The following is a 12,531-nucleotide window of genomic DNA, read 5'->3' on the forward strand; positions in this document are numbered from 1 at the left end:
GATGACTGGCTGCAATTGAAGGAAAGATGAATGCGGCCAAGTACGGAGATATCCTGGATGAAAACCTCTTCCAGAGTGCTCTGGACCTTAGATTGGGCTGAAGGTTCACCTTCCAACAAGACGATGACCCTAAGCACACTGCTAAAATAACAAAACAGTGGCTCCAGAACAACTCTGTGACTATTTTTAACTTCATAGCACTCTGCACTAACTTAGCGCTCTGCATCTGATATATCGGACGCGAGCGCTTCCTGTTTCTCTGACATCATCCTGTCCCACGACAGGTTGACGAGTGTCAGTGGCGGGTGGGGATTTGATTGATCCTGCGATGTTCATCCTTGAAACTGGCCATTCAATGCAGACTGGCCAATTACAGTGGTGTAAGTCATGACCGATCATTTCATGACTGATCTCAGTAAAGACAGATCATGCCATGACGGATCTGAGTTGTGACCGATCGTATCACGACTGATCTTAGTCATGACCGATCGTATCATGACTTACATTGACTGGCCAGTTTCAAGGATGGACATCGCAGGATCACTCAAATTGGTGGGTGTTGCCTTGTGATCCCCACCAGGCCACTGACACTCATCACCCTGTCGTGGGACAGGATGATGTCAGAGAACCAGGAAGTGCTCACGTCCGATATATTCCCACCACCATCTGTTTTTCCTTGCGTTTTGTCCCCCATTGTCAGTTTTCCCTTCCCCCTCAACCACACTTGTAAGTGCATTGTGATAGTAGAAGTAGGAGTAGTGCACACGATGTGTGGAGGAGGTAGTAGTTCACGCCTTATGCAGAGGATGTAGTAGTCCACGGGGAGTGCCGAGGATCTAGTAGTGCACGCTGTGTGGAGGAGGTTGTTGTGCATACAGTGTGGGGAGGATATAGTAGTGCACACCAGGTAGTAGTGCATGCAATTTGAGAACTTGCTACTAAAACTATAAACCTTTTAAAATTTGTAAAAAAAAATAAGCAAAAGTAAAAATATAATGCAAATGGAGACAAATGGCAAAAGTTTTTACAAAATAAAATTTGTGGTATGGCATTTTTTCACATTTTTTTGAAAAAATTGAATTTTTACCGCCAAAAACCTGACCAATCAGCAAAATTATACTACTTATATAAAGTACAATGTGTCACAAGTAAACAATCTCAAAATAAGTTTGATAAGTGTCAAAAAGTTATTATGACTCAAAGAGACACTGTCAGATTTTTTAAAAAAGGGCTGATCCTTAATGTGCAAAATCGCTGCTTCCTTAAGGGGTTAACTGGCCTTTGCAAATGGCTTCCACCAACGTTCACCATGCAACCGGAGGGAACTGGAAGAGGATCTGCAAGGAAGAATGGCAGAGAATCCAAAAATCCAGGTGAGACAAACTTGTGGCATCATTCCCAAGAAGACCCATGGCCGTACTAGCTCATAAGGTGCTTCTACTCAACACTGAGCAAAGGGGCTGAATACTTGTGCCCATGTGATATTTCATTTTTTCTTTTTTATTACATTTAATTTTAACTGTTTTGATCTTGCCAATTGGTTGCAATGAGACAAAGATTAAAACATGCAAAGGGGTCTGAATACTTTCTGTACCCATTGCACATAAATTATGGGCTATATGTATATACATCCCGTTTCCCTGAAAATAAGACAATGTCTTATATTATTTTTGCTCCTTGCTATTTTTTTGAACAAAAAATCTTCATTATAAACCCACTGTAGACATGTCATCAAAAACATTAATATAGCCAGCCTATCAAGAATTTCTTGTGTCTCTATTTAAGTGTACAATAATCTCATTATTTTACAATCCCTGTATTTATCAACAAAAAGCAATATTAAGACATCACATCAACAATTTTTCCAACATCCCTATATCTCTGCAAACTCTGAATTTCATGCTGAATTTCTTGTGACTCCATGTCTATTGGAATCATTGGCCCCAATCATGTTTAGCAATAGCACTTTCCTTCAATGACCCCTTCTTGTCCAGGTATCCTGCTCGTAGCAGATTTGCTGCACAACTGCCAGTGATTGTATCCCATGAATTCTTCACCCATGTCACAACCTCTAACAGTACCTAAATGATCTACTAATACTAATGAATGGCTTGCGGAAAGCTGTAGCAATGGCTGCTGCTAGGTCTAGTTTCATGGGAGGCCTTGTATTTCTAAGCTTGAATAAAATTGCACTAGGTCTTATTTTTGGCGGGGGGGTTGTTTGCAAACCCTCTGTGGATCTTTGTTTACATTTTCTTAGCACTGATGAACAGAAGGAGCTGCAGCAGGAGATTATGACTCATCATCCTGGTCTCCCCCGTCCCCTTTCCCTGTGTCTGTCAAACAGACTGTGAGAAAAAGAGACACAGTGGGTGACGCCATTAGGATGGGCAGCAGGATTTAGAAACAGAAATTTGTCTATGTATGCAAAGGGCAGCATGGTGAGAACAGGAGAAGGCTGAAGCTCTCAAAGAAGGCAAAGGTAAAGGTATATTTATGAGTCGAATGGAGCAGACTTTTTGAAAAGTGGCCAAACCCCTTGAGGGTCTTCTATATTAATTAAGGTGTATTGCATAGAATATAATTCAGGGGAACAATATATATATATATATATATATATATATATATATATATATACACACTCACCGGCCACTTTATTAGGTACACCTGTCTAACTGCTCGTTAACACTTAATTTTTAATCAGCCAATCACATGGCGGCAACTCAGTGCATTTAGGCATGTAGACATGGTCAAGACAATCTCCTGCACTTCAAACCGAGCATCAGTATGGGGAAGAAAGGTGATTTGAGTGCCTTTGAACGTGGCATGATTGTTGGTGCCAGAAGGGCTGGTCTGAGTATTTCAGAAACTGCTAATCTACTGGGATTTTCACGCACAACCATCTCTAGGGTTTACAGAGAATGGTCCAAAAAAGAAAAAACATCCAGTGAGTGGCAGTTCTGTGGGCGGAAATGCCTTGTTGATGTCAGAGGAGAATGGGCAGACGGTTCAAACTGATAGAAAGGCAACAGTGACTCAAATCGCCACCCGTTACAACCAAGGTAGACAGAAGAGCATCTCTGAACGCACAGTACGTCGAACTTTGAGGCAGATGGGCTACAGCAGCAGAAGACCACAACGGGTGCTACTCCTTTCAGCTAAGAGCAGGAAACTGAGGCTACAATTTGCACAAACTCATCGAAATTGGACAGTAGAAGATTGGAAAAATGTTGCCTGGTCTGATGAGTCTCGATTTCTGCTGCGACATTCGGATGGTAGGGTCAGCATTTGGCGTCAACAACATGAAAGCATGGATCCATCCTGCCTTGTATCAACGGTTCAGGCTGGTGGTGGTGGTGTCATGGTGTGGGGAATATTTTCTTGGCACTCTTTGGGCCCCATGGTACCAATTGAGCATCGTTGCAATGCCACAGCCTACCTGAGTATTGTTGCTGACCATGTCCATCCCTTTATGACCACAATGTACCCAACATCTGATGGCTACTTTCAGCAGGATAATGCGCCATGTCATAAAGCTGGAATCATCTCAGACTGGTTTCTTGAACATGACAATGAGTTCACTGTACTCAAATGACCTCCACAGTCACCAGATCTCAATCCAATAGAACATCTTTGGGATGTGGTGGAACGGGAGATTCGCATCATGGATGTGCAGCCGACAAATCTGCGGCAACTGTGTGATGCCATCATGTCAATATGGACCAAAATCTTTGAGGAATGCTTCCAGCACCTTGTTGAATCTATGCCACGAAGAATTGAGGCAGTTCTGAAGGCAAAAGGGGGTCCAACCCGTAATTAGCATGGTGTACCTAATAAAGTGGACAGTGAGTGTATATATATATATATATATATATATATATATATATATATATTTACATAATTTTGAAGATTGTTCTATTGCTGTGTTTAGAAGGAAGCTATATATTAAATATTAAATTGGGGAGATTAAATGCATTATTATAATTAATTAGGAGGGACTATAAGTAGGATAATTAATGAATTACTGTATATTTTAATCTAGCAAAACATACAGTAAATTGGTGAGGATACTATATGATCATTTATTTGGGTTGTTTATAGTACATGCTTTAGCCACAGACTATTGTTATATGCAGGGGCACAGTATGTCAGTTGAGTTGTGTGGATTACATATAAGCTAGGAGCACAGCGTTATCCTGCATGGGACACTAAACTGCAAATGACTGCCAAATTTTTAGTGGTGCAGTGTGGAGATGTGCCACACGGAGATGAAGACACCAAATTCCAGCAATAAGTCATGGCTGGGGAAAGTCATCATGAATTCCTGTATCTGATGGAGAAGATCCTTCACCTGTAAATTGCTAGATGCATGTGTAGTGTGGAGGTGTTATCAATAGTTATCATTGTTGTCAGCAATTTTTGATTTGGGTGTGGATGCTTTTTTAATATTTGACTGGTAACTATAGAAGACATAAAATAGCAGGGGAACAGGGGTAGCAGGGTGTACTTATGTATTTTAAAACCTGAAACTGGAGGGGGCCACAATATCTGTATAGCCCGGGGTCCATAGGAGTATTAATACTCCAACTGTAATCAACAAATTAAGGAAAAGGTGCTAAAAAAGTTGGAATATAAATATATATATATCCCGTGTGGGGGGGATTCCAAAACACATTGTATGAAAATTGACTATATGTATCCATATAATAGTTACAATCAAAAAGTTATAATGAAAGATTTACTAGCAATGGATCATATTTGCTGTGAATTACATTACAGTATGTAAAAAAAAATCATTAATTGTAATTAAGCTCTCCCCAATTTAATAATGACTTAATGTGAGACACTGATGTAACCTAACACGGTATTAGTCAGTGTCTTGGTGTCTTCTTCATCAGCAGTGATGTATATGGTCCATTTGTTTACATGGTAAGATGTAGCACTTGTCTGCATTTTTCAAAAAGTCTCAGGGGAGGAATAGATTTTCTTCCTTCTTTTGTTGTCATTCTAAGTGAATCCCCAGAAGTACTAAATTCTGTCTGATGCTGTCAGCTTTATTAACAGGCATTTCCTGATCTAAAGGGAGAATCTAATTCACAAATATATGTGAGTCAGTCTAATAGATGGCTCTCAATTACTATCCATTGGGAAGGGGGGATGGTGATACTGTATGCCAGGAAGAGCCATGGTGACTCAAAGAATGAATTACCAAAGATGTTTTCATTACCTGCCACCCACCTAAAGTCAATACTATTAGCCTGAGCAGCCACCTAGAGAAAGTATATATAAGACAGGTGTATGGATATCAAAAGATACTCTCACTATAACCTGCACTTGGCATAGCCTGCAAACCTTACATCAGTGTTGGGAATAAGTCCAGCTCACCAGGGTAAGCTACAGAACATCTGGCATTACCTTACTCTCTTTTTATTTATTGCTTTTATTCTCTCTTCTTTTTCATGTCTTTTCTTTCTTTCTTTCTTTCTTTCTTTCTTTCTTTCTTTCTTTCTTTCTTTCTTTCTTTCATTTGTATAGTGCTGTATGAAGAACCCTTATAGTATATAATCATGTAGTATACATACAATATTCATGCATTAATACACAAAGTACAATATTCTGAATACAACGATACATTGTAGACATTTCTAAGATTTATTGAACATTGATACACTTCATCCAGTATATTGTAAAACATCTGCACCGGTAGATTCCAGTCTTTTTAGGTCAGCTTACAGACAGCATACTTAACCAGTTCTTAGTATATCCAGTAAGTATAAGCAGAATACATATATATATATATATATATATATATATATATACATATATATATGTATATAAGTTTGGTACAAGATTGAAAGAAGTTTTTGGGAGCTGAAATGTATTCAGTAAGATGTACATACAAGATGTGGAACTACAAGTCCCTGCAAGTCAAGTTACTTACCCAGGAGACTTGTACGGACTATTAGTCCCATGTAAACTGCGGAGTGAATGTATTGCACATGTTTCAGAGTAAACCAGGTATAAAATGTATCTGCACATTAAACAGCCAGATTTAGCATTGCACTAGTCCCAGACAAGTGCTGTGCAGACTTTGTGAGTTGCAGTTTTGTTTTACATTTGTCTTCATAAACCCAGCAATAATGATCCAGAAGAAAGCTAAGTAAATCCCAAACAAAGCCAGGATTGTATTATCTGTTCTGCATTGTTAATACCTTTTCTAATCCGGAGTTATAAATGTGCCCTGGAAGATGTGGGATGAGAGGCAGCCTGGAGGGTGGAGAGTCTGGCCACTCAATTAGGGAGGCTAGTCACTGACATGCTGCTATTAGTTGCTGTGCCCTGGGAGGAGTGTGAGCTAGTTGGATGGATTATAACAGTTGGAGAAAGGGATGAGTGTGGATTGTTTGATCATTAATGGCAAGTTAGCAGTAGTTACTATCAGCAGCAGCAGATCCTGAGCCTCCTCCAGACTCCTGTGCTTTGCATTTCTTCACTACTCTCCCGACTGCTTGAAGTTCTTCTACAAGGGTCCTGTGTTGACCAAGATCACCATGAGCAGTCCGAAGATGATGAAGGGCACAAGTCAGCATGTGTAACCCCTGTCTTCATCCCTCTCTCTTCCCCAGGATCGCAAAGGGAGAGATGCTGAGGGCGAGGAAATGGCAGGCAGTACTGGCCATCTCCTTACTTCTGGTCACCTCGTCTGTTCAGGGCATCAGTGAAGCCCAAGCAAGAGAGAGAACTCTTCTAGATCTTATTGTGCAGGTCATTGGGGACAGTAGCACTAGCAGAGAAAGTGGCAAAGTCATCACAAGGCGGTACAACGATGGGACTGCTTACTCTGCAGAGCGTGGTGGCCACCATAGACTGTCCTCCAGGGAGAGGTCTTCTCCAAGGACCATCAGCAAGAGACCTTCAGGTAAGCCCCTCTCCTGATTTCTGCCTCTCCCATTAATGATACACAGGGAAATCACCAAGTTGATACCAAGTCTAATCCAATCCATAAGAGAGCTAGTAGTTTTATCTCCCTCCAGAGTCTCTGTAATCGCTTTAGAGGAGATTTCATGCTGGGATGAGGCTTGGGTTCATCCCTGGCTATCTGCTGGATCTTCACACTGCTGGGTGCAATGAGAATTATTTCCACATTGTCTGTGAAAGAATAGATGAATGCATAGACGGTTTACAGTAACCTAACACCATCATCTGATCAAACACATTGACATTTCAGAGACATCACAAAAGCAACTGTTCTTGCTGGGTTGATAAATAGTCATATGTCTGCTGAAAGAGGGATTGTGTTGTTCAGGTTAAGTATTGTGGTTACAATTGTCACACTAGATTTGTAAATGTTTATCTTGTGGAGTGGTAGTCAGGAAGACAAGGGGTCCTTGTAGTTCTAAAAAGCCATTACAGAGCATATTCTTCAATGTAGGATTTCATTTGCCAACTGTTCCTATGATGTCCTTCCAAAAAGAGTCTTATCAGACAAGTCTTATGATTTTTCAGCTACTATCAATTTAACATTGATGATGGTTGGAGTATGGAATACTTATTCATGCAGCATAAACATTGAAACAATGTAAAATATTTTTTTTAAATGTCACATATATGATTTTCATATTTCATACGATTTTGTTGCTTCCAAAAACTCATGGTATTTCAGTCAAGATGTTTGGATCATGTGGATGAAATATTTAAAAATTTGGCTCTATATATTTGTAAAAGTTTTCCACGGAATTTCAAATATTTTAGTGTAGTTTTCCATCTTTAGTTCATCTCTAGTAAATGAAATCATTCATTTCTCTGGACAATATGCATTCTTTCCCCCCAAAACGCAGCAGGCTATAGGAACGGCATGTTTGGAGGGTTTTTTTTTTAACCCATAGACCGTAATATTAAAAACTATGTCTTATTTTTTTTTATTCTTTTGCATCTGTTTTCCATATTTTAATACATACAGTGTTTGGTTCAGGTTTGGAGAGTGTTAACATTTGCATTAAAGGTGGCATGAGGAGAACTCCATACATCACATTCGACTGTGTAAGAAAAATGATAGATACCTCAGCAGGACCTAGTGGAGCCCACTATACGTCACTTCTGTTGGTTGGGTGCCATTGGTGCCTTTGAATGACGGATGCAGCACTGTGTTGTGGTTTCCATTATAAACAGAAAACCACATTGCAGATGTGAGTAGGACCTGACGGCAATTTTATTTGGTTGTTTATAACAGATAGCTCAACAATATGAAGATCTCTTTGTAATATCTATCAAAGCAATGGCTCCAGTATGCTAACAAAGTGTAATAGAGTCTCTATAGTCACATATGGAACAATGTATTCACAGGAAAACACTGCCACCTCTCTGCGCTTAGGCCTTCCCTTGCCTTACACAACAGGGCTCAGTAGTTGTGCTACATCTATCATAGCATTGTCTAGACTACACCAAAGATTATAGCTATGGTTGTGTAGTAGCTTTTAAAAGGGTTGTACTAAATATCCCATATTAGACAATTTTGTGCTGAGACCCACACCAAACATAAGAAGGACCCCTATAGTTCCTGAGAACATGGGTCCCTATCCCAGTAATTGAATGGCTATGTCTGGCACTCTCATAAACAGTAAATGGGAGAGTCAGAGATAGACAAGTGATGTAGTCGGAAATTTACTGCGCTAAGATAATATTGAATAAAGCAGAAGGACGCATGCTCTACCTGCACTTCATTCAATTACCAAGACTGAGACCCATGTTCTCCAGAACTGCTTGGGTCCATTCTTGTGATGTGTGGGGGTCCATGCAGTCAGATCTCTATGATCAGATTATTTTTGGATACAGGGAAATAATCAAAGTTGGTACAATCCCTTTAAGGCATTATTTATTAAATATACCAAAAATACCCCTCATCGCTCCGTCAAATTAATGGAGCAGACAGCTGCTCATGACCGTTCGGTTCCATTAATCTCTATTGAGCTGACGGCAATTGCCGAGCACTGCGGACCCTTCGTTTTTTCGCGATCTGCAGGGGTCTCAGCACTGAGACCCCCACTGATCAGCAACTTAGGCCCAATCCCGTGGATAGGGCCTTACTTTCCTTGGTGGGAAAACCCCTTTAAGTTGGGCACTGCCTGTAGTTGAAAAACATGGCAGCTTTCTTCCAAACACAGCACCACACCTGACCATGGTTTGTATTGCTATTGAAGCTCATCTGTATATAAGTGAATTGAGCTCCATTGTAAAATACCACAAACTACTGAAGATCAGATGTGGAGATGTTTTTAGATGAAAGCAACTATGTGTTTCAAAACTGGACGCCGCTTTGAATGATTACCGTCATACATTCTGTCTTTTATGGAAGGATTTGTACTAAAATAAATGCACAAAGTAATAGAACAAAAACTCAAACTACACAACTGCCTAGTGGTGTATGAAATACAGCTAAATGCTAAATATAAATTATAAGCTGTCATATCACTTTGTAATGATAAGTAAAGTCAACCTGGCATTAGCAGCATTCTTACTAGTTTTTATGTTTCACAAAATACTTTTTATGCTTGTGGATCAGATCCGTGTTCTGTCCCTTGACTATTGATGTATAGGCATATCTAACAGTCCAAAAGTCTTTGTGCTGAATTGACGTCTCCCGTCCAGTGAGTTAATTTGAAAGAAAAACCAATAACACTGGTCTAGTTTCTGCCTCACTTGGTACAAGCCCAATTTAGTGCTAGAAGAGAACAAATCAATGACAACATCCCTTCCCCCAACTCACATTTGTTCAGACTGTACACCTAGTAAATGACACCACAAGAGCCATAATCCGCCCATAAATATGTGTCTTGCTGAAACTTAAAGGGGTTGTTCAGACTTTGAAAAACATGGCTGCTTTGTTCCAAAAACAGAGCCAAACCTGACCATGATTTGTGCTGGTATTTCCGCTCATCCAGTACCCTAACTAGGAGAGGGAGGGCCCAATAGCAGGCTTCAGCATGGGGCCTTACTTCCCACTTAAAAATTATACATAGAGCATATACACACATACAGTGCTATATGCAAACATAAAACATATATACTCCCCTTATAGTATGTACACACACCATATTGTATATACACATCGCAGGTACAGCGTATATACATCACATATATGTTATATACATATTATTCTGTACAATGTGCAGCATATGTTTATAATGGTGCACATCATCCCTCTTTAATGTGTCAGGTTGTATAAAGGGGCCCCTGACACTACAGGCCCCATAGTGGCTGCTATGGCTACTACCACTGTAGTTACGCCCCTGCACTCAGCAAGCAGCCATGTTTTTCAACGTCCAGACAACCCCTTTAAGTCATTATAGTGGCAGATATCTATGTAGTCAACATAGTATAATATGCTTTTCAATATTGTACTTTTCTAATATAAAACAGCCATGTACACAAAATAAACTTTCTAGAATATTTGGCCATTAATTTCTGTTGCTATGTCAATACATTTTGGGGGAATGTTTCTGGTCTCTACAGAACTATATAGCAGTTGTACAACACAAATGTGCTGCAAGCTTGAATAGATGACAAGCTGTCTGGCTTCATCTTCCCATAAAAATGCTAAGTTAAGTCAGGCATGTGTCATGAACAGGGGCACATTTACCAATAATGGAACCAATGGTCCCCACTCTGATGATCTTTGGATGCTTATACAGTGTAAAACTATGGCAGAAAAGGGAGCAATATACTATTTGTTCTATAATTTGCATTAGAGGGGATCCCTGTGGGCAGAAGTTTACAAAGGATCCTAGAAATACCAAATCTGCCTCTGGCTATGAACAGGGAGGAAGGGTAATGCTGCTTTCAGACAGGTCTCACAGGAATTTATCTCATGAAAAAACGAGGCAAACTTCATCTTCATTTAACCCCCAACATCTGTCATCAGGTTGAAGCCCCTTTGTACAGTAGATCGTCTGTTGATCCTATGGAATTGACTGGTTCATCTGACAGACATCCAGGCCAGATGTATCAGGGCTTGTACAGTATATACAAAGATATACTGCGTGACTGCCATTGGAGTGGGTTGGCATTTGGCGCTCCAGCCCTTGCAAATTTGCACAAACCTGCATGTGTTTGGGTGCAGGCTATAGTGCAGTGGTGGTGAACCTATGGCACGGGTGCCAAAGGTGGCACTCTGAGCCCTCTCAGTGGGCACTCAGGCTGTTTACCCAGCACAGAATTCATCAAACAGGACTTAAGAGATCCTCCTACAGGACCATGACGTGACATACTCAGCGTTACTTTAAAGTGAGAATTCAGGAAGAATAGATGTGGACATGGTCGGATTTTCATTGGAGCCATTGAAGCTCCTGCTCTTGGCCCCACAATTCTTCCTCTTCAGTGGGTTTTCAAGGGAAGCTCCAATGGCAATATGAATTTTCCCTCCTCCTGTCAACGATAGGTCCTCAAGACCGTTGAAAGCTGTGCTACAGCACGGAGCAGGAAGATTTTAATAAGTTAATGATAGAATTGCTGTGTTGGCACTTTATAAATAAATAAGTGGATAAGGGTTGCGGTTTGGGCACTCGGTCTCTAAAAGGTTCGCCATCACTGCTATAGTGCAATTCTATGCCAGCCTGGACCTGGCATAAAACTGCCCTGCCAATGCAGCACAGACACCTACTTGGTTTTATCACGTGGTCGGATGCTCTAAAAAATCTATTGCAGCATGGGCGCCGGGGGAAACATCATACATTGGCGTAATTACCATCAGCATTTGAAAAATGTGCCCCCTAGTGTGTTTAGGCAGCTAAACAACCTAATTCATGTGTGAAGGATAGGACATTTTCCTGAACAATTTGATGGAAGCAGAGATAAATATGTCCGTGAGAAGATAATTTAGGACAACTGCATGTAATTGACTTGAAATAAGCGTGCTATTCATGTCCGTGTGGTGTAAAACATGAAGAGAACATCATGCCATCATCCTGAGAGGCATAGCAATCGGCATATCATGCTTCATAAAAAGTTTACTTCCCTAATCTCTGAATTTGACACATAGACAATTAGGAATGAGCTCCGTGCCATTGGCTGTGAGTAATCATTGACTGTGACGTCCCAAGTCTGAGATAGATGGTTTCCTGTAAGAGAATTACTTTACTCTTCACTCTCTAGCCAATGCCATGATTTTTAGAATGAAATATTTATAGGCTTTCATTTGATAAATAACTTGTTTATTCTGTTACAATTCTGGAACAGCTTTTCTTATATTTCTGTATTGTGCCCTTCATCTGTTATATCTACCAACTGACGCACAAGTTGACAGTTGGGTTCTACCATTCCACTGATCCATATTCCCTGCACCTAATATATTTGAATCTAAAATTCAGAGGTGAACAAATGAAAATGTTGCAAATTTTTATGCAGTCATGATAAAAAGTCAAATTTTTTACATAAAAAAACATAGGATAGCAGGCAATAGAATGGTATAGGCAGCTCAATATTCTTGTGACTTTTGTGCAATTTGTATTTTTTTTAAACTCAAATGCCAAATGTATC

The 12,531-nt window shown here is 40.1% G+C and overlaps 1 protein-coding gene across 3 annotated transcripts in view; it reads left to right on the top strand.

The window, feature by feature from the left end:
• Positions 1 to 12,531, top strand: part of ALKAL1 (ALK and LTK ligand 1) — a 78,462-nt gene that overhangs the window by 15,855 nt on the left and 50,076 nt on the right. Inside the window, exons 1-2 of one of the 3 annotated variants that reach the window (XM_072151922.1) lie at positions 5,266 to 5,389; positions 6,627 to 6,919. In XM_072151922.1, the coding sequence (XP_072008023.1) occupies positions 6,643 to 6,919 (277 nt within the window). In that variant the 5' untranslated portion in view covers positions 5,266 to 5,389; positions 6,627 to 6,642. Of the gene's footprint in view, positions 1 to 5,265; positions 5,390 to 6,263; positions 6,920 to 12,531 lie in introns of those variants that run through there. The other 2 variants (XM_072151923.1, XM_072151921.1) reach the window with 2 other exon arrangements.

The sequence above is a fragment of the Engystomops pustulosus genome, chromosome 5 (genome assembly GCF_040894005.1).
Source record: "Engystomops pustulosus chromosome 5, aEngPut4.maternal, whole genome shotgun sequence".
NCBI classification, from domain to species: Eukaryota; Metazoa; Chordata; class Amphibia; order Anura; family Leptodactylidae; genus Engystomops; species Engystomops pustulosus.